The sequence below is a fragment of the Pseudopipra pipra genome, chromosome 10, assembly GCF_036250125.1.
Source record: "Pseudopipra pipra isolate bDixPip1 chromosome 10, bDixPip1.hap1, whole genome shotgun sequence".
In the NCBI taxonomy this organism is placed as follows: Eukaryota; Metazoa; Chordata; class Aves; order Passeriformes; family Pipridae; genus Pseudopipra; species Pseudopipra pipra.
In genome coordinates, this window is record NC_087558.1 from 15,552,457 (window position 1) to 15,579,359 (window position 26,903).

The window sequence follows — 26,903 nt, forward strand, 5'->3', positions numbered from 1 at the left end:
TAGGAATATGTTGTTTTAATTAAGCAAAAACAGAGTTATAATCACTCTTTCTAAAAATAAAATTAGACTCTTTATCAATCCTTAACATCTGCATTTAATATTTTCTTCTAAACAAAAATACAGATGTGATTATGTAACAAATTACAGTCTTTGACAACGTATAGTATTTACCTTCTCTTACACATACTTTAATTCTAATTTGGTCATTAATACTCAATTAATTACTGCAACGTGTTACTTGTAGTAAAAGTGCCACAACTGAACTATAAACATGACATTGCCATCTTAAAACTGCTTTGCTATAAACTGTAGAGAATATACAGAGTTACAAAGTTGTTGTGTTTTTATCAAAATATACAAACCCCCCCCAACCTAATGCAAGCTAACAATATTTTTCTCATGAACTATACAGTTATATAAAATATTTGTAAAATTATCTTTGTATTTATAAATATTCTACCTTATTTGCTTTGGTCTATATTTATCACCATACAAGTCCACTTAGAAGATATCTTTGTGTACTTTCTTTGAAGCATCATTATATTTTCCTGTGTTTTATTATTCTGTTATCCTTATTTAAATGGAACCAAAGCTACCATGAAGCCAAAATTTCTCAAGGGGTTCATAGCATTCACCAGTGATAGAATAAGTAAGTGGACTATATTATTACTTCAATCAATACTGTATTATCATTTCAATTGTAATTTTATTGTACCCAAGCTATAATTTCTCTTAAAATATTCGAGAAGACGAAGTTAAGTAACAAACTGTGAACCATCACACAGAATGAAGCTGAAGATCACTAACCCTTGTCCTGACTTAATTTTTTAACACTTCACAGGGATAAACATACATGAGTAATTGGAAATGCAGATACAGCACAACAGAGCCCTATCATATAAAATGCAACTCATAGACATAACCCGCTTTGACTTTTTTTGAACATCTCAGTTAAAATTTATCACATTTCCACAAAACAGTGTTAATTGGAATATTTTGGTGATGTCTTTCAGACAGTCCTTAGTGAACTGTGAGGCTGTAAGGCTCACCAAGACCTTCGGTGTGGCAGGAGGAGGGAGGCAGGAAGGCCAACACTCCTTCCTCCAGCCCATTCCCAGCACCTCTCTGCTATGGGCCAGGGGACACTGCGGCAGAGCCTGCCTGGGGCCAGGTGCTGGCACACTTGGGATCACCCAGAAGGGACATTTGAAGGTTAAAAGTTGCATTTAAGGCATGGAGATGACAGGGAACCCCACAAACTGCCCCTGTTCCTGTTTATACACAGGGATATATATGAAAGCAAGAATCTTATTTACCAACTCCTCTCAAAATCAAAGTATTTATGGGGAATTGCTCTGTTGTTTGTGTCCAGGCTTTATTCTAGGATGAGGAAGAAAACTCTGTCTACATCTCCTCTTCTGCTGAGAAGAATATTTCTAAAAGACAGGAATTGCAGACCCACCAGGAGGTGGACATTTCTATACAGGATTTCTTTAAGCTAGGCTGTTTCAGGACAATTTCCTTAAGACCAATGCACCTGAATAGCTCACCAGGCCATTGACATGGGGATTTAAGCAGTTTGGAAGACTGGCTATAATGACTTCTACTGAATCGTTATTAAATGTCTCAGAGATATCATAAATCTGGAATACTCTCCACACAAGCACTCAGACTTAACAGTTATTATGGTAACTACAAAACTGAATATGGAAAGGAAAAGAGTAGTTTAAACTCCTGACTATGTTTTGTAAATGTTGGAGTTACAGAAAAGCACAGCAGAACTCAACTGTACTTCAGTACACTCGAGCCCATGAAACACTTCCCACCTTCACTGTAGAATACACTAGATTACAGTTATGTCCTTTATAAACACATTACTTTTTGTTTTAAAAAATGAATATATAGTTTCTGCAGCAAAAAATCCTTCTACGGAATACACCATGAACCTACTTATTTCTTTTGCCTAGAACGATTCTGACCCAAAACCAGCACTGTAAAATAGTTCAGTGACCAGTTACCTGTAATGTTAGGTAGAAGGGTTTTGGTTGGTCATTTTTTTCCTTTCTCTCTCTCTCTAAGAGTCTATTGTGGCAAAAGTATTTTGGGTATTTCACATTAAGTTTGTATTATTGCAAATACTAGTTTTTCTGTTATTTTTCCTTCTTTTGCATATACTGACACACATTTAGATGAAGAAACTTTATCGTAGTAAATGATACTAATTTGAGTGGAGACTTTCCCCATTCAATGCATCTCTATCTTCTCCAATATATAGTTTTGGGTTTTGATTCTCTTTTGCACAGCTGCCACTCAGAGTATAACTTCTGGAGTTACACTTTGTGTATTTTTCACTTCACTTCCTTCTGAGCCAAGGAAACGTGGATTTTCCAGAAGTTTAGTGCTTTCATTGCAAAACTGTTCTTTTCTATCTTGTGGAGCTGGACTTTTGAATAGGTGTTTCTTCTGGTGCATTCCCAGAGCAGCTGCTGTCTTGCAGATTTTGGGGCACTGAAAGCAAGCATATCCTTTTCCGTTGTGCTCACGGACATGCCTTTGCTCATGGTTCCTTTTGGTAGAAAGGTACAAGAAGCTCTGAAAGCAGAACTGACAGTGGTAGCGTTTTTCTCCAGTATGAATTCTTTCATGTATTTTGAGTGTTTCATTTAAAGTGAACGCCTTGTTACAGTATTGGCAGACAAAATCTTTGACACCCAGGTGAATACGTTCGTGTTTCTGTAGATTTCCAGGAACTGAGAAACATTTACCACAGGTTTTGCAAGTGTAGGGCTTTTCCCCAGTGTGACACCTCATATGCATTTTTAAAGTGGATGGACTTTGAAACTGTTTTTGGCATAACTCACAAATGTAAGGCTTTGAAGTAGCTACATGCCAGTGCACGTGTTCTTGACCTTCTGCTGTGGAAGATGGGTCTCTTTCACAGAGTTCACAATGAAGATTAGGCATTTCTGTGTTGTCTTCCTGGCTGATGGCCTTTTCCTCAGGAGCATTCCTGAGTGCATACTCTCGACTGCACGTGTTGTGGCTTTCCATAATGGTGTTCTTGCTTCCGTGCTTTTTCCTCCATTTGGTTTTTTTCATTTTTCTTAGCTGTTTCGATTTCTTTTTTGGTTTGTAATTATAATAGGGTCTCCAGGGTTTATCACTGGAGTCCTGGTCACTTACATCATCACACATTTCTGTCAGTTCCAGGCATTCTGAGCTATAAAGTCTAGATGGGCTCTTTTCTTTTACCTCTATTTCTGGTTCCTCAGTTAGATTGTCCTGCTTGGACTCATGTTTAGATTTTCGTCCCCTTTTACAAAAGAGCTTGGATCCTAAAATATGTCTTTTTACAATAGCTTCATTACCAATTTTTACTGTTATTTGACACAGAGGTGCGACGTTGCTGTCAGCAGATGTTCCAGGTAAGGCAGGCTTTGCAATGTATGTTTCAGTTTTACTTGATTCTTGCACAGTATTTATTGTTTTGCTTGATGAACCTCCAGATCCTGTGACATGCTGTGTATCCTCAGTTGCTTCTGCTCTGTTGTACTGCAGTGTTTTCTTTTTCTCCTTAATAGTTTTTGATTTTGTAATGCACTTCCCATAATTATCTGGTCCATACTTACCATCATCGCTTACGGACTGACTAGGCAGATTATTTGAAGATTCTGTCTTACTGTTTTCTATGGAAGTGATTGTTTTACTGTGCATGATTACTGATGAAACTCTGCTACTGTGCATTATAACAGAGGGTGCAGAACTGCTGTAGCTGATGACAGAGGTTGAATTTTCATTCACATTACTTAAAGACACAACTGAGGAATCACACTCCTGAGAACCAGAGTCATTCGCAGCAGTGGAAACTCTTTTTTCAGCTGTGAAAAAGTCCCTCTGCAAGTCAGAATTTAAGATACTTACTCCCCAAGAGGAAGAATTCTGAGTATTCGTGGAAGGTGCTGTATCATTATGTGAAGATGTATCCAAGGCCAGAGTTCTGTTGTTTGCTATTATACTGTGTTGAAAATTTAGTGGTGGCAGCTCAGAGCTAAGAGAAGTCGGAATGAAGCAGTTAGCAGAAGTAGTTTCGTTGGCCTGGGTAGTTGTTTGAACATTTTCATATGAAGAATTTCGGTAGGACTTGTAAGGCATTCGCCTGCATTTCATCGGTAGGAGCCTGTACAGTTTGTATGGGTACACACTGGGTTTTAAACCTCCGTTGGCTGTCTTTTTATTTACTGAGAGACGATGGTCAATTGCATGGAAGGACTTCTGGTGATTTTTCAGTATATAGTAAGTCATGAAAGTCTCCAGACAGAAAATGCACTGGTACCGCCTCTCCCCCGTGTGCCAGATCTCGTGTCTGGTGCGGTACTCAGCCAATGCAAACACTTTATTGCAGTAGTGACAAGGGTATGTTCTCCTCCACGAGTGCACATTTGCATGTCTTCGAAGGCTAGACAGTGTTACATAGCTGCGCTTGCAAACGACACAAGTGTATAATATCTGCCCATCGACCACTTTAACCAAATGATCTGTCTCTGGCAAAGTGCAGTTTGCATTGGAACGATCAGTGACACTGTTTTCAGACAACAGGGGCTCTGTGTTTGCATATGAACTTCCATTCCTTCCCTCTGTAGCAGTATAGTTATCTGCAAAATTTTGTTCTTTTCCATTGTGGACCGATAAGCTACTTGATCTCATGCAGACTTGTTCATGACTTTCCAGTATATTTAGATTTGCAAACTGTTTGCTGCAGTATTTGCATATGAAAGTTTCCTGATGCTCTGAATGGAGTTGAAGATGAGCAGTGAGTGACGCCCTGTCATTGAATGATTTTGCACAACAGTTACAACTGTAAGCAGGTGGAATGACAGTTGTCTCAGATGCAGAAACATTAGCAGAACTGTCTTGTTCTTCTCTGGATAAATGGAAATCTCCTGCTTTATTCTGAGGTTTTGGAAAGGAAGTAATTGTCTGATCAGTAACTGCTTCATGCTGGGCTTCTGCAGTGGTTACTGTAGAGGCTGGTACTTTTGCTACAGCCAAACTCGTACTCTGGGGCTTAAAGGCTGGCTTAGGAGTACTACCTGCTTGTTTTCCCTGCTGAATGACTGGCGTGGCTTGGTGATTTTCATAGCGGTCCTCACCCCCCTGGTATGAAGGGCTGCTGTCCTGTTCCACAAAAGGGGCTCCTTGTGAAGTGTCTCCCCCAGAAGAAACTGCATAGGAGTGTTCAGCCAAGGTACTGGCTGGCTCAGCATCTTTGCAAACATCGCTTCTGTCGAGGCTGATATTGGGAGCTTGTGTTGTGTCAGAAACCTTTTTAAAGCTGGCCCTCAAATCAAGTGGAGAAAACAAACTGCTTTCTGTCTCAAAAATTGAGAATGCATTTGTAATTCGTGGTCCGTTTGTCACAGCGGAGTCTTCGTGTCTCTTTTCGTGTTTTTCCTCTTTGACATTCCCTTTCTCATTAACACAGTATGCATAGGGGCAGGGGGAACTTGAAAAATTCACATCTGTAAGATCTTCCAGAAATGATATTCCCAGCTTTTTCCCTGCAGCTGCAAGGTCCGTTACGGTCTCCTGCCTCTTAACAACTACTGTGGAACTGTAGATGTAATTCAGTATTTCTGTAAACACTTCAGCTTTGAGATCATCTAACTCCAGTACATGACCTGAAATACAGATAGTACGACTCCAAAAAATGTTTTTAAAGTAAAGGCTTGAAGCTGCCAGCACATTACTATGGGCTTTAAATTTGGTATCTTCCACAATTATGGTGACATCACACAGAATACCCCGAATGCGCTGTTCATTTAAAATGGAAAGTACAGTGTCGCTGTGGAAGTCATCCTTGAGATCCTTTGAATGGGACATGACTGTCATCTACAAGAAAAAAAAGATATTTAGAAGGCATTTTTCATCCATTTCGGTTACAGAGTAAAGTTATAGTTTCATATAATTTTTTTTATTTATTAACTTTTAAATTTTAAGAATGAGTAAATCTTGTCATATTATTTCAGGTTTAAGTCATCTTATGTTCACTGGTGCCAACAGCACTGCAGGAAATATGTGTACAAATGAAGGAGGCAGGAGCACCAGTGGCTTCCCAGTGTCGCCCATCCCCTGCTTTTCCCTGGGGACTGTGGCTCCCAACTTTTGCTGTGCCAGGGGTGCTCCTGCTCAGCTCACACCGAGTGCCCCCGAGCCCTGGATGTGATTCCCCAGCCCAGGCAGAGGGATCTGGCAGATAGAAGGGGAAGGCTGGATTGCTGTGGTTCCATGGATACGGAGGACTTTGTTTTCTGGGGCTGTTTGTCAGACAATGACTTTACAACACAAGTGCATTTGATCCCCCTACTAAGCTGATATTTAAATCACATGCAATAGAGCTTCAGTTACAGGATAAGGCTTTCTAAACAAATGAATGCAAAAGGAACACAATCTGACAAAGAGTAGTGGAGTACATGTAACGTTATTTACATGAACAGAATATTATTTTTTAAATAGTGATTAAATTTTATTAGATAAATACTTTACACTACTTTAAAATGACTGAAAATTTGTGAGCAAATCAAGTAGAGAATAACAATTGTTTTCTTCAGTTATAGTTTAGATTTAGTGTTCACACTTTATAATTTCATAGTGTATTCTTAATTTCTAACAAATAATAGGATTTAATTGCAATAGTAAATACCATTAAATTACTGCCAGTACATAATAATGAGGTTTAATGATGACCAAAAAAATTATATTAGCCAGGCTGTTACTGTATGAATATACTGGTTTATTCCATTGAGATGAAATATGCAAAATACAAATGAAAAACAGACTGGAAAAAATGAATTAATTTGACAATTGAATTTGAATTTTGACAATTGAATTTTTTATCCGTTTAAAATCTGTCTTAACCAGCTGATTTTTCTGTTTTGTTCAAAATTCAGATCTGTATCATATAATGAGGTTTGTTCCTTTTTTCCTCCCATCTCTGTGTAGTGTTTTCAATTACTGCTGCCCATTTCTGACTTCAGGTCATGAAGAAATAGTTGTTCTACTGGCACTTACAAATCACTACAGTAAAAAAAAAAATCACATTATTAAAGACTCTTTTCTTTCAACTTGTGGAATCAAAATGAACCTTTAAAAAAATTACCAATGCAGGTATTTTGTAAGACAGGTTAGGATAGTACAACACTGTAGTTCTGAGTTAGGAATTACTTTCTAAACATTCCATCTGCTGCTCCAAAATTCAGTGTTCAACTGGAAAAATTTTATGATGACCCTTGCCCTGAAATAATTTACATTACGAATGACAATATATTTATTAAGATGGGTTTGATCCAAATGGCAAAATAAAGGTTTGACCCATATTCACTGAGCAAACAGCAATGGCCATTTAAAACACATTGGCTCCCTCACCCAAGCTATTGGGAAGTAATCCCTTCTGGAAAATAGGGTCTTTCTCATGAAGGTAAGTAATACTGGGCACACATCCCTGCCCTCACTAATCTAATGACACTTTGGACACTTTATCACAAATCCACCACCTACCCTACTGCAAATGAAATTACCAAAAAGCAATTACAACCTCAGTGTGAAGACAAACAGAATGTAGTATGAAGAAGACCATAAACTGGTACGTGATGGATGAAGCTTTAAAGTAAAATTTGTCCCTTGCAGCATGGCCACTGTTTCCATCAGGAAGGTGTTGTCTATGCAAATGGTCAGAGCTTCCAAAACTGTACAATGGCTAAGAATTTTCAAGGCAGAGAATTCTGAACAAACAAAATTGTGATTCACAAAAATACCTCTAATGCTTACATATGCCACAGATGTCAAGAAATTAATTCATCAATGGGTTTGTTTATGACACTTATTTTGCTTAAAATAAGAGATATTTACTCATTTGGCATGATAACCTGAAATTCACAATGCTTAGATATGGTTATCTGCTTTGGTTCAGTATCTAAAATCCCAGATATAATTGTAGATATTTCTGGAACATCGAGTCTTTTACAGAAAGCATTCTGACAAAAACACTTTCCTTCCAGCAAGCAGCCACTATCCCATAATTGATTCTTTTTTCTCATTGACAATGTCTGAGATTACATCTGACTTGCTCATGTGATGTGGTATTAGAAACCAACTGTCAGACATCAAAAACATTTCACAACAGGAGCCACTGATAGGGTTATTTCCTGAGTATAGGAAATAAATGATGTCAACTCTACCTCCCAGTGAACTGCCCCACAGGAACTTGCCTGGTTTTTTTCTGTGTCTTTATTGGAGACAGCTGGTTGTAGTTCAAAGACACATCATCTGACAGACTGTTTGCTAAGTGTGTCAGCCTGCTACTGCTATGATGAGAGGCATACAAACACAAGTGGGTTTAGTACAAGTCTTATTATTCAACTTGTTATTTAAAAATTTATCCTCTTAAGGACAAAAGTGAATATTTTAAATTTCCACTTGCATGTATATAGATTGACAGTTTTTGTGGTCCTAGATATTTTGGTACGCTCAGTAAAATACCAAACTAGACTCCTTGTGTTAACATGGTAGAAACTATCATTTGCTATTTGGTAATTTAATTTTTTTTTTTTTTGGCTGCATGCTAAACCATATGCTATATATCTCCCAGGAAATCTATAAAAAAAAAATCCAGAGAAAATCCATTTTCAGAGCCAACACTTTTTGCTTCTCCCATCTCCACCTACGCGCTCCCCAAATAGCCCATTTATTCATATCTGTAAGGATTCTTCACTGCCTTCTATTTTAACTGTCATGCTTCTTGTATTTGCAAAAAATGTGTCTGAAATGCTATCAAATCAGAATACCCTACCTAGCACACACATAAATGGGATATTTTAGGAATGTTTTACATTCCATTTGGAGTTCATACTGTAAAATGAAAGCCTGCTCTTCAGTTTCCAAGGGAGCGCTACCAAGACCAAAATACACAGAGAGCAAACTCTGCAGATGTATTATTGCTAAATATTTCTGATTAAAACACAGGAAAGTCAATTTGGAATGTAACTATTCTTCTGTATGATTTTTACTATAGAATTACTGAAGAAATTCTAGTATTACTCATAAATGTTGCCCAAAATATATGTAAATACCACTTGACCTATTGAAGGGCAACAAAACTCTTCAGCCGACTGAGCCATCCTTTTCTGACACAAATATGTCTGTTGTTTTTACAATTTTTACTCTCAATCCAGACATAAATAATTTCTGAGGAATATGAACAGTACCTCTGTAGTACCACCTCATGGTCTTTGGCACAGCTATAGATAAACTTAGGTTATGAACAGCAGAGTTTTTTCTTGGGAGTTATGGGTTCTATTTGCAGATTTCCTGCAAAAACAGTAACAGACTTAACCTGCCATTAAGAGTTGTTGAATCACTTTGAGAAATAAGAGTTAAATATTCATCTAAAACTTAAGTGTAATGGTCAGCAGGCTGATTAAATTATTATGGTACCTTTTCTGACATCAACAGAATACCATGGCGGGGCAATAGTCATAAGTGAAAATAAGTAATATTAAAAGTTAATGTCAGTATCAGAGGTTGATGCAGCCAAACACAAATTTTACTGCTTATGCCTCACAGATGGCCACTGCTAATAATAAATACTACAGCAGCCAGCTCTACATGAACAGTGCTGAAACAAGAAGCTACTGTTAATTTTTATATTAATATTACTTTGAAGTTAACAAAGGGATCACAACAAGTTTTATTGGCCAATAAATACCAAATATATTTTTTTTTACTACCGAAGAGAACTGTTGCAATCTAGGAATATTCTTTTAACTTCTGCTAAACTTTTGAAATTCACTGCCAGGCAAGTGTACCCCATTATATATGACAAGAGATTCTTTTATTCCACTTCAGTCAGCTAAATTTGAAACACAGGCTAGTGGCATAACTAAAAAATCCCAAAACATTAGGGGCAGTTGCTAGTACCCAGTCAAAATAAAAATGAGCAAGATAATTGATGAACTGTAGGAAGAGTTTTCCTGTTTTCTTATTCCTTAGATTTCTACTGGGATTTTGAAGATGCTAATATTTTCTGCTACTTAGCAACATGACACTATGGAAATACATTCACTCCGTAATTTCCTCATGTTCAGTCTCACCCCACTCTGTTAACCTACTCTGCAGGGTCTCTCTCTGTTTCCAGGCTGCTTCCCAAGCTCAGAAGGGACGTTCCCCTGTATCTAACTCTCCTAAAGGATGCCATTTTCCTCTGCAGCAGAAATAGGGGTATGCATCACCAATGAACAAAAAAACCCAAATTAAGTACACACACGCCCTATATCCCCCACATCTGATCCCTGCTCACCTGGAACCCTGCTGTCCCACCATCCCTGTTATGACGACTGCCCAGCTTTTTATGGAATCACTTCACCAGTGCCCCCTGGGCAGTACGGCTGCCCCGGTCAGGGTCCCTGCAGCCTCCTCACAACCCCACGCACGCAGGGCCGTGTTAACGATGTCTAATGATGTTAATGATGTCTCAGGATGTTAATGATGTCTAACGCCGTTCAATAGCTCGCAGGACCATGCGGGGCATGGTATTCTCACTAATTTAGGGTTTCTTCATATCTTTTACTGCCTCAGGAACCTCATTTCTACAAGTGCATTTAGAGCTTTACTCTTTTAGACTCTCACATCCTCCTCCGTTACTATCGAACACTTACTTACCTGGTCTGTTTGTTAAAGCCTCATAACCATTATAAATTTTAAATGGGTTTTTTTTTCAGCCTGGCGCTTTCCTCTTTTAATTCAGACAGCTGGGCGAAGGGGGGGGGGGGCTGGAATTTAGCCTAAGAATGTGATGTCAGGGTTAACAGCCCTCTGAAGCGACGCGACGAGCCCCACGCTCAGAGCTGAGACTCTTTCCCACTATTAGCCTCCCTACCTCATCCTCTCGCTCCCTCCTTTACGCTTCCCACGAACTTTTCGCACCGCACAGAAACAACGTGCACGGCCTGGGCAGCGCCTGGCTCAGAACACCAGAGCAAGCCGGGTCTGTGGGCGCTGTGCCTGCCCCGGCCGTAGGTACCCACAGACCCTCCGCGGTGCCGCGGGCCCGCTCTGACCGGGGGGTCCCGCCCTGGCTCCCGGCTCGGCCCGGGGCGGGGGGCGCGGGCGCTGCCGGCGGTGCCCGCGGGGGGGCGCTGCCCCCGCGCCGTGACGGCCGCGGCCCCTCGCGGGCAGCGCGGTGCGAAATAACCCCCTTTGCAGCCGCAGGAACGGGCGGCCCCGCAGGCGGTGGCTGCGGCCGCTGCCATCGCCTCCTAATCCCGCACCGTCCGCGCAAGGCTCGGGCTCCCGGCGCGGCGGCCTCGCCGTGTGTGCGCCTGAGAACGGCGCGGCCCGCGCGGGGCCCCGCTCATGGCGGAGCGCTGTGCCCGCGCTGCCCCTCCCGCGGGAGCCGCGTACTGACCTGCCGCCGCTCGGTCCCTGCCAGCGCCGCGCTCCGCCCGCGCACAGAGCAGCTCCCGGTCCCCGGGACACCGGGCCATTAACGCCGTGTCCGCGGGCTCCCCGCGGGCGGGCAGCGGTCGAGGGCCGGGGCCGGGGCCGCGTTGCCGGCCCGGCGGCGGGCGGACGGCGCGGCCGCCATTTTGCTGTGCCGATCCCGGCGATGGGATCGCCCGAGGTCTGCCGGGCAGGGCCGGGCCGGGCCCGGCGCCCTCCGCCGCCATCGCGGCCGGGCCCTGTCCCTGTCCCCCGGCAAACGCCTCGTGCTGGATAACTGGGACAGTGGGATATTGGGCCTGTCCGCCAAGCTGTTCGTAGGCAAGGACCGTGAATTCAGAAGGACGAGGAAATGCGGCGTTGCCAGTTCCCAGCCCCTGCTCCACCGCCATCAGTGCGGTCTGTGCTCATCTCTGAGAATTACTCTGACACCTGCCTCGGCACTTCCAGGGCCTCACTGTCCTTCCAAGCCTTCTCCCAGGAAGGAAGAGAAAGCACAGAGCTATTTATCTCCAGAAATGCTGTCTCCTACCACTTCCCTCCAGAAAGCTGAGATGAAACACTTCCTTGAAAAAAATCTGAAATAAATTAGATTTGGTTACTGCAGTATAGTCACATTTACCCTTTTCCTTATCTGATTATAGTAATTATTTATATTTTTAAAGCATCTATAGACAAATGGTACAAGGAAGTTATGTTAAACAGTATTCTCACTAATTTAGGGTTTCTTCATATCTTTTACTGCCTCAGGAAACAAGCACAACACTACCATTAGTACTTCATAAGCACTGATAAATGCTCATGTAGATAAAAAAGGACACAGCTTGATTTCATTTGGCTTGATGCTCCAATACATTCGGTACAGTCTTCCCAGATATTTTCTCTCTCAGCCTCTCACTTTAAATACTCAGCAAAACCTGTTTTCTCAGGACTTGGGATTATGAAGCTTAGAAAAAAACTGGGCTTTGAGACAGGTGAAAAATATTATTAGAAAAATTAACAATTTGGGGGTTTGTCTTAAAGATTGCTTGAAAATACTTTGTCCAAAGCTAACCTGTGCTTAGTTTTACAAGCTATTGTGTACAAGGCTTCATTGGACAGTAGCTCTGTTTTCAAACCTTAAACCTATGCATTAGAAGCACTGAATAGTAGGAACTGATTAATTTTAGACAAAAACAAAATCCAGAAGCATGAACTATTTTTTCATTGTCATACTTGATGGGCCTGGACGTCAGAACTTTGCTAGAGTCTTTTCATGAAAAGCGCTGCTTATTATCTCAGGAAACTATTTAATATCAACATAAGAAAATATAAGGAGGGGAGGTCTTTTGCCCCTATCATTCTGTCTTGGAACTATCAATGTTTTCCTGGTTCTTTAAAAGATACGGAAAGAAATTTGTTCATGTCAGGCAATTGTCATAATTTCAGTGACTTATCTATACACAGCTCTTCTTTCACTAATTTATACAGTCCACATTAAAAGATTGTCTTAGAGATACTGAATAGCTCTGTGAAGAGTCTAATTCCCTCTTTTGGATCACTGGAATTCTTACTTATAAATTCACCTACTGAAGCAATGAGTATGTTTTTAGCTTAGGACTCTCTGCTACCAAAAAACTGTTTCTTTAATCTCATGGCAAACTGAGTCATGAGATGACCAGTGCTGTTCACCCACAGCTGTGGGAGGGGAACAAATAATTGAAGAACATGGTGGTATTGATTGAGAAAGCAAAGTGTGTCCCAAGGTTTTCCCAATTGCCTTTTATATTCTGACTTACATTTTATATTCTGACTTACATAACAGAGAAGCAAAGTTTCATATGCATGTGTAGGTTACTTTTAATCTTGGACTTTGCCTAATGCTTATTTGCTGTTGTTCCTTTATTACTATTTTAGATATGTATATACATAATAATATGTATTTATGAAGATTTCTGGCACAAGTGCCACAAGAAATATTTGTGACAAGTGTGTTGTCAGTAACAATACAATAAAATGGATTAAATTAAACCTGTTGTAATCCTTTAAAAGAAAGAAATGCATTACTGAACAAGCATCTTTTTTTGATTACATGAAACAAATTTAAGGAAGATTAGGTTATTAATTCCCCATAATCATAATTATTTTAAATTGTTTTGAAAATCAGATACATAACCATCATTTGTATAGCTGATACCTCCAACTTAGAGACATTAATTTATTTGTACTTGACCACTGGATGCTCTGGCAATCTTAATATCTATAGACAAAATAACTGATTTGGAGGAAAGTTGACTTTTTCTTTATCTTTTTTCTCTTTTTTTTTTTTTAAACAGGGTGTTTTTTTAAGGCAACTTCAGCTCATCTGCTAAAAAAGAATTATCTTTTCTATGACTAATACTGTAATTGTAGGAACTAATTTCCATATATATATATATATATATATGTATATAACTTAAGCTACTGGAATTCACAGTCCCATCAGCTCCTTGTGTATTAAAAATATTCTTCATAATAAGAATTTTTTTCTAAGGCTGTCTTGGCCTCACCCAGGATTTTAGATTATCATTATAATGTTTCATGTAAAACCAACTGCATGCTAAGTAAATGGGGGTGCTGGTGCTGCAGTCAGACCTGTGTGAATGGACTATGGTGACATCTGTGAGAACTCACACAAGATTCATTTGCATGTGCAGTCCTGATTCCAGGGTATAAGCCACGATACAAATGATATACTTTAAAAATAGCTATCTTGCTAGTGTATATATATCAATTTCTATTAAAAATATAAATGTTTGCATATAACCTCACACAAATATTATGGTCCTTTTAAGTGGAAGTCAGTTTAGCAGTGGATTATTTCTAATGTGGTAAAATTGCAAGGTACAGAGAAAATTGTCAGAGTTTCTTTAAAATGTATAAAACAGTTCCAACGTTACTGAAATGGTGGTGTTTGGATGCTTTGCTGAAGTCTGATAGTCTTACTTCTGCAGCTGGTGGCATGTGGCATTCTTTCTTTAAGAGTATTTCAGACTGCCTGGGAGAAAAAATGTTCCAATGTTCCTCAAGCAGTTTCAGCTCTTAAGGTACAGCAGGAAACAACATATATATAGCATTACTCAGGCTCACAAATTCCTCATAAGTAACAGGAGTTTGGCCAGGACGTGACTGGTTTCTGTCTCAGTGCCTACAGCAGGCCAACCTATCCATAAGGAAAACTCTTGGATGGACTGTTGTCTTCCTTGCTCTCACTGCTGAGCTCAAAGCAGCCAGTGATGCTGCTGAGGAAGGAAATGCAGCTCCTCAGCTCTCAGACAGGCAACACTTCACTCAGAAGTGAGGCACAGGAAAGACCCTGCAGCCCAAAGTGGCTTCAACTCCCCTTTGTGTTACATGAGCAAGGGTAAGAGGTTTTTGTGCAAGCCTCCTCCTTTTCTCAAGCATCAAGTGGAGGGAGAAGAAAGGAGAAGGAGCACAGTTACAGTGCCTGCAGCAGCCACCTGCTCCTCCAAGTCTGGTGGAGAGGAGAGAAACCTGGGACAACTCATTTGGCTCTCAAACTGTGAGCTGTGCATGGGCACCAACCAAGGCTTTCTCCAAGGTATACTGCCTTTATAAAATTTAGGCATGGCCTAATCTGGCTCCCATTAACACTGAACAGAACACATTCAAGCACTTCTTAAAGGTGTAACTACATCTTTTTCTCTTTCATCAGTCTAAAAAAAAAGAAAATGAAGCAACAGCAATAACTGACATAAATCCAAATTCTTCTTTTGCACAAAATACAAAAGCTTATGTTGAACTGGTACTAAGAATCAGCTGACTTTACATCTTGCTATCTCTGAACAATCTTAGTATTATTTTCCATTTAAGTCTTTCATTTTTTATGTGCTGCTGACAAGCCATTTTGTAGCCGCCTACACTTGTGTGGCATATCAGAGTCCTTAGCTAGCACAGATCAATTGCAAGCACGAAGCTGTGTTTACAGACACAGTGACAACAACAGACATTTTTCTGTTGTTGACTGCTGTCAAATGTAGTGATTTATGTGTTTGAATAGCTTTAAACAAAAGGAGCAAATGAAACATTTATTATTTGCTCATTCAGAACAATTACTATGTGGTATTTTTTTGCCTATTTGGTTATCAGAAAGATAAAGTATTGAGCTTTTGAACTCAGTTGAACTCAGTCCCTCATTTTCCAATTTTCAGAGGAAACATCCTTGGAATATGGGAACCAGCATTCACTGCACACTCAGGGGCCACTGTTATTCTGGATGAGGTGTGCTGGGGGCCAGGCCAGCACAGCCATTCCTGCCCTTTACTACAGCTGATGTAGCAAATCATGCGAGACTGAAAATAGAGCTAAATCCCTTTTCCTGGAAACACCTCATTTAGTTGGTCTGCCAGAGGGCTGGACACAGCCATTTTGAAAACTAGGATTGTTTTTAAGCTAACTGGCCACCACTGCTCTCCAGTATCCCTTAAAATATTGCAAAATATTTTTGGTTTTGCTGATCACATTGGTGAGCCAAAACCAACGTGCAAGTGATGGCTATTGCTCTGAATCATCACTTTGCGTGGTCAATATTATGACAACTTACTGGACACACAATAACTTTGTATGCTCTTCTTATGCTCCATTTTGTGCTGACCTAAGTGGCTCAGCCTAAGTCCTGCTTTTCCACCCTCCTGCATGTTTCCTCAAGGCTGTAGCAGGGCCTCTGCTCATGCAGTGGAGAAGGACAGTACCAAAAGCAGGTAACAACTGGCAGCAAGAAGAAAGTCTGTGCTGCTTGTTCTGCCACAGAGCAGCTCAGCTCTGAGCTCAGCTCAGATGGGGAGCAACAAATAAAATTATTAATAATAATTTAAAAAACCCCAAAACAAAACCACAAACCAACCAAACAACAGTTGACTTCTCTCTCTCTGTAATAATTTCCCAAACTCTTATTTGCTCAAAGGCCTTAATGGTATTGCAGCACGTGATGGTGTATAATCACATTGTTTATGGTTCAGGATCATGAAAAGATTCATGTGACAGTGTTCAAACTGTCTGGAATTAATACTAGATTCTCATATTGATTCTCAACTGTTGAGAATTAGGGAAATGTTGAGCATTGTCAGGATAATCTTCATTTCCTAAATCTAATTGTTATGTATGAAGTCTTCTCTCTTACTGTACGCTCCAAAAAAAGTAAATCTTTTCATTGATTTCAAGGCAGATGTAATTAGGCTACTGGTCACATAAGCAACTTCTCAGATTACACACACTGAATTTAAAACCAGGATTTGCAGATTCCCATTTTCCCTGTCTTTTTAATTAATAGGATTTCTGACTTATTTCTTAAAAATATGTAATTTTGGGATAACCCAAAGCATTGCATACACTTTTCATTCCAGATATAAATACTTTAAGAAGAAAGGCCAAATATAACCTGTACATAAACTTGCTGAAGTCAGTACACAAATTTGACAGAACTGACCTTATTTATCTTTTTAATCCAGGACTGTAAACCAAAATAGTACTATACAAACACTTGCACAGAAAGTATGAGTGCTGCCTAAATGCTACATCCAAATATTATTCCAAAAGTCTTTGAACAGCTGTTATTTTGACTTCCACAGCTTTTTCTCCAGCCCTGCCTTTTCCTGTCATTGACTGGTAGAAGACAACACTTGGGTCTTATCTCTTGGCCTGGGTACATTGGATAGAACAAGAGTGCTGCAAGAGACACCAGCTTCGTTTTTATTCAGTGGCTTTAGTTTGTCACTGTATAAAACAGTATGATCGTGCTTGCTTCTGACTGCTGGCACAAGATTCGGATTCAGAATGCCTGAGCATTTCTGAAAGAATGCAAACCAACCATCATTTCCATCCATATTTTGTTGTTGAAGGCAGTGCTATGAGTGTTCAGAATCCTGGAGAGAGGTTTCAATTTGCAGACCAAGCCTACCACACCAATTTCGTCCAGTTATCGCAAGTCCAATTTAAAGTGCAATGAGTTAAAAAATCACAAGAGGATATTTCCATTGAAAACATGGAGATTTTCAGTTAAAACCTCTGAGTATTAGGAATCCACATTGGGCCATGCCCAGAAATCTTTTTATATGGTGATTTTCAAGATGCATGCATTATTGTGAGCACATGGTATGTAAATGCATGGCGCTGCTTAATAAGCATTCACTGACACACATCTGCAGCTTTGCTAATGTACCTTTTATTCGTATGTGGTTGTCAAGGAAACAGGTTATGGCCCAGTATTCTATCTCAAATGTACTGAGCAAGTGTTCCATGATAATTTACTTAAAATAGGTACAACTTGGGTTTGGCAGCTCATTGCTTCTGTAAGTGCAGGTGACCTGAATTTATCTAATTTTAGTATTTCCCTGATTAATTTAAACCACCAGTGCCATTTTATTGTCTCTGAAAATCTGTTACCATTTTCTGTGTCACGCAACATCATGTATTAAAAATAAACGTAAATACAGAAAACAGTTTGAGATATTCTAGGAATCAAAGAGGTTTTTTGGCTTGTGGGTTTGTTGTTTGTTTTTTTTTTTTTTAATTTGGTTCCTTATCATACATTCTGCCTGGTAACCTTAATTACTTATTTTGACTTAGAGATACCACAGCATGAACGACTGTGATGCAACAAACCATTTCCTACAGAAATTTGTGCAAATAGTGCTACTGAAATCAGTGGAACTTCTCCCTTTCTGTAACACAAATTATACTCTTTGGTACAAAGGACCACATTAAAAATTAACGAATTAATCAGGATTTCACTGATTCTTCCATTCAATACATACATATCTTAAATTTAAAGCACAGATATCAGACATATTCATTCTAACCAAGACTGTTATTGAACATAAGAAAAAAGGAAACTGCTAAAGTCTGAAAAAGACGTGCAAAACACAAACTGTTATTTTGAAATATCCTGAATATTTATCGCTCTGAATCTACAAAGTGCTCTTTCCAGCTCATGAATCAAGAGGGTTTTACCATCCCTGATTACGGTCACATATAAAGGTAGAGATTCTATGAACTGTACACAGCTTAACCAACACAACAGTGTCAGAAGTGGGCACTGGCACGACGAGTTCTGCCTTTCCTGTGTGGCACAGGTTTGTAAGGAGCACTCGTGACTGGGATCTCGAGCTGACATTCTGGCAAGCTCAGAGGTTTGCTTCCCTACCAATCTGTTTGGTTTGTACAGATCATTGGTGGCTCTAACAACCTGTTTCAAAGATCTGTTCTGCCTGATTTTGTTTGTCCAACCTCTGTGGCAATAGAAATCCAGCAGGAGCTGGAAAAATCCAACAATATTGACATGAGAATAGAGCAGTGTGGTACCATAACGAGAACAACTCTTAAATTGCTATAATAAATGAGAACTTAACAGAAAAAAAAATTATGTAATGCAGTGGTTATAGTGTTAAATATTTTATCTCTAATTCTATGTGATATCACCCCATAAACTTACCCACCTAAAATCAGGTTGTTCTTCTGTTAGAGCCTTTTAAAAGTGGTATTGACAGGTATTTTCGGGAAAATCATCTCAGTAATTTTTGTAAACTCTGTGGCTACTGTGTATCAGCCTGCAAAGGGAAAAATCCAAATGTAATACTGAATTATTGGACAAGTACTAATTTCCGCATACATTATGTAATTCAGCAGAATTTTCCCGGGGGTGCTGTAGGACTCCAAATCTACATCTGTGAGGCTTAGAACACACCAGCAATAAAACAGTACCATTAACCAAACTTCTGCTGCATCGCTGCGTTGTTTTATTATGGTTTAACCTGTGTAGTGCAAACTGGACATAATGATTCATAATATGTTCTAGACAGAAATGTAAGGACATTTTCAAGTTTAAAATAATAATTTCAAAAGATGTTCCCTTTCTTCTCTTTCTATTCCATCCCTTTTGGTCTCTCTTGTCACAGATATCATCAGAGTATCTGTGATAATGACATTTCTAGGCAGTTCTTGTTCTCTGGAATATACTTCCTCTGTCTCTCTGCTTAAATGATTATTCATCCTTGTCAAACATGTGGATTTTGTTATTATGTATCAAACATCCTAAAAAGGTTTTCATGTAATAGTACTAAAATTATTCAGAACAGGATTTTGTTTCGAAGATACTAAACAAAATTAAATTGTTCCATAGGGCAATTGCAGAATCATACAGATAAGGCCTTATGACTCAGCTGATAGGCACTTACACAGCAGCAATGAGAGAGCAGCAATTAAGAACACAGAGATGCATCTTCCATTTGCAAATACACCAAACACTCTTACAAATAACATTGTACAGGAAATACAGGATCCATTACTTTGGCTTTTAAAGGTAAGAAGGTGAGCTAATTTTTTTGTGTTGGTTTAGCCAAAGTACATTTTAGTACAGGTTAATTTGAATGAGAATTCTGTAGCTCACGTCGCCTATAACAAAGGCCAGAATGAAAGAAAATTGTGTTAAGCCATTATTATTACCTCAACTTCCAATAAAGGCATAATCATAAGTGACCAAAATGTGGTGACTGGAAGCTTAAACAGCTCATTTGGGGGAATCAAACAGTAAAAGTTCTTACCAAAGATAAAGAATTCCCAAATTTGGTAATACCAGAATTCAAATACAATATTTTACACAATAAAGCCCTTTTAATACATACTAAAGCAATTTATGTGATAAAATACAACAGGCACTAGATGTCTCGAAAGGGTTAATTGGTACCTGTTCATTACAACCAGAATATATCTGATAGTCTGAGAAATATTATCTGAATCCACTGAGAGACCTGCAGTTTCAAATCAAAATGAAGTTTAGAGGTAGAAGTAACCTTAAGCAGAAATGCTATTGAAAGTAGAATAGTGTCTGAGTGAATAGTTTTTGAGTTTGATTTTATTTTTACTCATGCTTTGTATAGATTTTGTGTTTGGCATAAATGGAATTTGCATGTTTAAAAGAACAAATTTCATTTATAAAAAGGGAGGCTCAGTATCAACAATTAGACTTCTAGATAAAACTGAAAACAAAACCCACAACAAAATATACCCCAAAAAAACCCAACAAGCCCCACTAACAGTAATATCTGCAGGCTGTGCTGGAGGTGGGAAGAACTGCACCTGCTCCTCCATGCCCGGGTTAAACCCCTTAGCCAAAGAGAATAAAATGGATGAAGTTTACAGATTTCTTGTGGCACCTCTGGCTACGACATTGTGACACTGCATTAGCTGGAGGTACCTCTGAACTACGTACAGCAACCCACGTACAACAGTCAAACTGGAAACAGCTTGCTAATTACCAGAGTCCTCCTCAATAAAGAAATCGGTTTCTTTAGCTGGAAGAAATTACTGTTCACAGGCTGCCAATGAGTTTTTCCAGACTCATGAAAGCACTTGAGTTCAGTCATATTAATGACAAGAGGACTCGCACCCCTTAACAAAGAGCAAATTGGCAAATGGATTTAAAACAGCCAGAGCGAAGTGTGCTCATGGAACAGAGCTACTTTTAAAAAATGCCTTAAGTGGGTATGCTTGAACACAAAGACCTAATAAAAACAGTTTATTGCTAAGTGCTCCATCTTTTCTAAAGATAAATATCAGCGGCAATAAATAGACTGCTTCGACATATCATTTGCTCAGCAATTTCCTTTAAAAATAACCCCACAAAAATAAACAAAGAAATGCACTTTCTTGCTACATGTAATGGTGCACTCCATATTAACATTTTAGACAGGAGAATAATCAGCAGAAGGAGGCTACTGGAGATAAATCAGATTACAAAAAATGCAAACTTTAATATGTCACTTGAGAGATGCTGTCTGTTACGTTTTCAGTTCTGCTTCTTTAGGTGGAACAGAGGAATATTGCACTGTGTTAAACTAATCTTACAATTAGGAATCAAATGGGTTTATTATCATTGTTAAGCATTTGCCTATTACAACAGATGACAAGTCATATTCCTGAACAGTTACACTCTGTTCATTTGGTATGCACTGAACTGATATATTTAGAAATAAATGAGAATTAATTTGATATTACTGATACTGTCAAGGCTATTATTAATAATTGGCTGTGCATCTAAATGCGTCCTCTGCATTCATTTTCAGTGCTGGGTCCTCATGCACACAAAATATACTTAGTCATTTTAAAGCCAAGGACATGAAAGGAAAATGGCTTCCCTGCTGCAAAAGTCTCATTGCAGCAGTGAGAATTTCTCAAGTCACGTACAAAAGGGATCGACACGGAGATACACTACGTTATAAGCTCAGTGGAGACATTTAGTAACATCTGATTTTGCATAGGCAGTTACCTGTGGTCCACATATGATTTTACTTAACTGACACTGTAAAAAATAGTAGCTAAAAATAGAAATAAAGAATTATAATACTTAAATTTTGCAAAATCTGTAAGGTCTGCAAATTACCGCAGACCACAAGTGACCTTATTCTCTGAAGGTTTAAGGTCTGACAGGAGTTCTTTGCAGTATGCTTAAAAACAGTTCTGTACCTGCACTTCAGTATTTAAAGAAAGCTTTATTAGCATTACTGTGGCTGAATTTAGAAAAAGTGAAAGAAGGTTTAAACATACTTCTGATTCTCTAAATTTCTCAGCTGCTAAATATTTTAGTAATATTTTTATACTTGTGATAATGAAACTATCTCTTTATATACACATAGTATAAACCTTGACCTACATGCAAGGCGAGGCTAAATTAAAAAAAGAAACCAGGGTACGTTTCTGGGAACAACCATTGCAAAACTGGAATAAAACAGGTTTTTGTGTGTACAGCCTTATAAACATGGCATCGTTTAAGAACTGATAGACACATGGAAACATAAAATGAGATCAGTTCTCAGTTAGAACTAAGAGGAAACAACCATCTCCATTTGCATTGTGATATTGCTGTTAAAGAGAATAACATCTTTCTACATCTCTACCATTGAACCTTTTAAAAGGATTTGGTTGCCAAGGAAACTGGTTCTGGCCCAGTATTAATCTGAAACAAACATATTACAAAAGTTGGGGTAAGTAATACAGTACTCATAATTATTTTTATTCTTAATGCTCAAATTCAGATTTTTGTATTTAAGGCTGTTAAGTTTTTACTTCATAATCTTTTTGTGTGAAGTAAAACACAGTGAACTGATACTCAGTTTAAGCTGACAGGGCCATCTATATCAATCTTTCTCTTTAAAATCCTTCTATCTTTAAATAAAAAGAAATAGTGGAGTTTTATGTTTGTAGCTAATACTGAAAATATAAGCATTAAAACATATTATTCTTTATTTAATATTTCGCACAAAACACAAAACCGCTTACGACAGAATTTAAATATTTTTCATTTTTCTAATCTATCTCAATTGTTATTTCTGCATTTTATCTTCAAGCTTAGTAATGCTTATAGTCAGCTTTAAAATGTAATGGAATCAATAGGGTTTTCAAAAATTCTTTTGTTGCATAAGCGTTGCCACGCCCTTAGTACATATGATTATTTTAACAGACATGATTGCTCCACTTTCACAATAGATTTGAAAAAAACAGATATGAGTAACTGTCATGCCATTATGTGAAGCCAACGATTTAATATAGGTTGTTTTCATTAACAGTTAAGTACATTTTTAAACTGAAAGCTACATTCCAAAGCCCATTTCATGTTCTTGCAACACTGACCAAGAAAACAGTAAAACATGCAAATCTCAACCTACCTGCATGTACCACTTAGAGCAGTGTTAGCATGGCAATGCACCCAGCCATTTTTATGTAAAGCGATGGAGATAAGTTCTATTCTTCATCTTCTTGATAATTTTTTAGAAGCAGTTGTCAAAATTCAGATGGGAAGCAGCTTGAATAGACCGTGATCAGGAGAACTGAGTTTATCAACAGGGAAAGCAGGAGTGGGAAAAAAAAAAACCACGTCCTCATCCAAGGTTTTCCGAAACTGCAACACAAGGTTGGCTTTTTTTTTTTTCTCCTCCTCAGAGGGTTCAAAGCTTGAAGCTGACCACTGCAAAGGCCACTTGTCACATTTACTGAAAATCAACCTATTGATATCACAGCTGAAAATATAAACTCGACAACCAAAGCCCATTGCACAACGTGGACTGCGTAAGAGTTAAAAATAGATTCGACGTGCCTCCTACCTGCATAATAAATATGTAAGTTTCAAGTGCTTTAATTCGATATTCACATTAATTAACAATACAATATACATTATTTAAACTACAGTAAACGCAAGAAGAAAAAGGGTGACACCATCTGGAAGCACAGTTTGCTTTTTTTTTTTCCCTTTCCAAGGGCTAATAATGTAGTTTGAATGTGATGACAAGCTAACAGCTCACCACATTGCAAATGAAAAAAGAATTCTTAAGGTGATGCTCAAATATCTAAGCCTGTAATGAAGCACAAACCACTCTTCACTACTGCATGACATGGCACACAGACCATTTACATACTCACATTTGAGATACTAGGCACAGTATAATGAATTCAATACACAGCATGCACACAGCACAAGCAACGTTAATCCTGCCTGCCATTTTAGGCTTGCAGGAGTAAGATACATACTGCAGCACAGCTCTGGTAAGGGAGGAGGCAAGGGACAGCTCACCTTAAATGCAGTATCTGATTAATGTTGTAAGTGACATTGCGTATCAGCTACAGAGTCTTGGTTCAACTGGGTGGGAGGGAACAAAGAAAATTGTCATCAACTGGTGATGCAAGATGAGCTCCAGTCACTAACACTGTTAGCAAACTCCAAATTCTACAATGATACAGTAGTAAGCATTTCAAACTCTTATCAAAATCTGCTTGTGCAATGGCTGAGTCGCCTGCCGAGGAAAACAAAACAGTCTTCTTGCTTATTGGAGAAGCGCTGCAGCGACTACAGTAACATCCTCTCGATGCAGAAAGATTTCACGTCGCACATATTAAATCCTGGATGCATTTGCTGTGCTTTCTCAATTTTTAAGTCTCTGAATTAAAAAATAAAATAAAAAGCCAATGATAGCAGAAATAATAGAGCTAAAAGTCTAATGTTCAGACAAATAAAACATTTCTTTTTCTTTCCTTTCTGTTTTCTCTCTTTTACAGTCCATCAAAATCCTGAGCAGTATTGACAAACCACACGAGCACCGGGTCTGACTGCATGATCAGCTGTCTGTGTCTACGCTACACCCTGTTAACCACAAGCAGTGTTAGAGCTAAATATATCTGCAATGCAGAAACGGTAGGTGCTATGTGGCATACAATTCTGATCAGTTTTAAGATATTTTGCTATCCTCAGATATAATAAATAAAAGAAAATTTGGTGCTGATCTCTGTCAAGCACGGTATCTGTCAGACTTACAGAACATAAAAGCTATCCTAAGTACACTGACCTAGATAGCACTAAGAAGACTTAAGCAGCGTACGAGCATACTCACTGTCAGAGCAAGGAAAGCGAAACAATGATTGTCTAATCAAACTGAAAGCAACAACTCACTACCACAGTCTGAATTCCAAAATGCTACGTACTGTATATGCACATCTCATGTTATTGGAAGACGCAAAGCTCCTTTGTTGTTTTTTTTTTCCTCGGAGGCTTTTCTTAGCTACGGTTGCACAATGACATTCTGACATCATGGAGGTCAATGCAGATACTAAAGTGCTGTCGTCTTTAAGGAGAAAATAATTTTGAAACATAAACCCAGCAGAAATAATAATTAAAAATATCACATCACCTACTTAATGGTTTTCTGTTACCTTCTGAGATTAATAGCATGCATGTTGTTCAGCCGCTGCATACGTTAAATTGGTATCACCCTCTGCAGAGACTGCAGGAGTAATTGTGGGAATTAGATTTTTATAAGTGTCAAAAAAGGCTTATTTTCTGGAAAACTTAAAAACACAATAAAATATTTTGCATGTATAATGAAGAATATGCAAAGAGAAGAACATTAAAAACTACTAATCTGATTTTTTTAAAATGCCTAATAAGCAAAAATGGTTCTGTTTTCATTGTCACTGTGTCTCCAAAGGGAGAATGAGAGAACCATACTGCAGTTTACTATAACCTGAATTACCTTCCCAGAAGGCTAAACCAGCAGGTGAGGTAAAACAAACCATAAGATCTACCTGTTTAAAGAGTAGAATCTCCCCCACTATGTCAGTGACTTCTCTCAGCTCCCTCTCCCTCTACCTGCGAATACCGCAAGCTGATACCCAGCACGAGAACAGAATTGTGAAGATTAACGTGTTAGCTCTGAAAATATTTCACTGAAAGAATTCTTTAGGTAAATAATATTTATCATATGTATAAGAGAATATAAATGGTTTCTGGCCAACTGCAGAAATAAACAGCTCCTTGTGAGGCCAGATTTGCCCAGAGAAGCGCTATCTTTCATTCGACCTGCCAATATGGCTGAGAAAGAAAGCAGCCAAATTTTCAGACACATATTCTTTCCCTAGGAACCTGTGTACCTTATGATTTATTTTTTTCTCTAAAAGAGCACCACTTTTTAAAAGTGAAGACTAATACCAAATATCGTGTTAAATCAGAAAATGTTGCACAGCAAAAACTAGGCTGCTGTACGTACGTATTCATTTCTTGGAAAAATCAGACAATCTGATTTTGCTTCCCCCCCCCCCCCATTTCTTTTTTAATGATTAAATAGGTATCTGTTCAGTTTGGAGGTTTTTCTTTGGGAAGTTATTTGGCATTTTGTTCTCTTTCATTTTAAAGGCTGGGAATGAGATGATCCTAACAGTCAGTGCTTTAAAATATTCAGAATCCCCTTCCATAAATAGCACATCTGTCACAGAAAGGGAACCCAGCCAACAGAAAGGCAGATCAGACCAGCAAAAACAACTGCTATTGCAATGCATGATTACAAAATAAGTTAGGATTTTAGCAAGCCTTTATTTGTATTTTTGTTTGTTTTGAGCCTTTTTAATTAAGAGCTCTCTGATGCCACCATATATCAACTTTAAATTAAGAATATTAAATATAGCTTAGTTTTGAGGTTTATTTAATGTTCATCTCTTAGTCAAATGTATACTGTCACGTTAGTCATGCCCTGTTTAAAACCACGGTGAAAGCTCCTATAGATTTCAAGAAGGGAAGATTTGGGCTGTATTAGCAGTTTGTTAAAGAATGATATTATTATTTCAGAAGCCAGTGATAGTTTTGTATAAAGACAGTAATTTTCAGCAGAAGACTGATTTCTGCGGAGTCTCGCAACAAATATGTCTGCTCCTGCATTCCTGAGGTCAGCATTCTTAGTCTCCCAGAGAAGTACTGCTCTGGGACAGACAGAGCAAGGTGTTTTGGCTTGTGTGATTTAGGAAACAGTAAAAGCCTGCTGGCAGTGAACGCAGCAGAGGAATAAACATCTCACATTGAACAGGGGAGTGAGCCTGTCGAAATCTTTATGCATACTTCT

General features: G+C 38.7%; 1 protein-coding gene and 1 long non-coding RNA gene across 7 annotated transcripts; one reads left to right on the plus strand and one right to left on the minus strand.

Moving 5' to 3' along the window:
• On the minus strand, positions 1-25,133 carry ZBTB38 (zinc finger and BTB domain containing 38). 6 transcript variants are annotated; one of them, XM_064666424.1, is made up of 4 exons: positions 24,997-25,133; positions 24,092-24,455; positions 18,966-19,076; positions 1-5,889 (listed from the first exon to the last, which is right to left on the minus strand). In XM_064666424.1, the coding sequence occupies exon 4, from the start codon at positions 5,887-5,889 to the stop codon at positions 2,311-2,313; it is 3,579 nt and encodes a 1,192-aa protein (XP_064522494.1). In that variant the 5' UTR covers positions 18,966-19,076; positions 24,092-24,455; positions 24,997-25,133; the 3' UTR covers positions 1-2,310. The 6 variants fall into 6 exon arrangements, with proteins under 6 accessions (XP_064522494.1, XP_064522495.1, XP_064522492.1 ...); XM_064666425.1 differs by lacking the exon at positions 18,966-19,076; XM_064666422.1 differs by lacking the exons at positions 24,092-24,455; positions 24,997-25,133 and adding an exon at positions 23,190-23,319.
• On the plus strand, positions 23,524-24,797 carry LOC135419716 (uncharacterized). Its single transcript, XR_010433123.1, has 2 exons — positions 23,524-23,639; positions 24,574-24,797. It is a non-coding gene; the product is annotated as an uncharacterized LOC135419716 (long non-coding RNA).
• Positions 25,134-26,903: the final 1,770 nt, after the last annotated feature.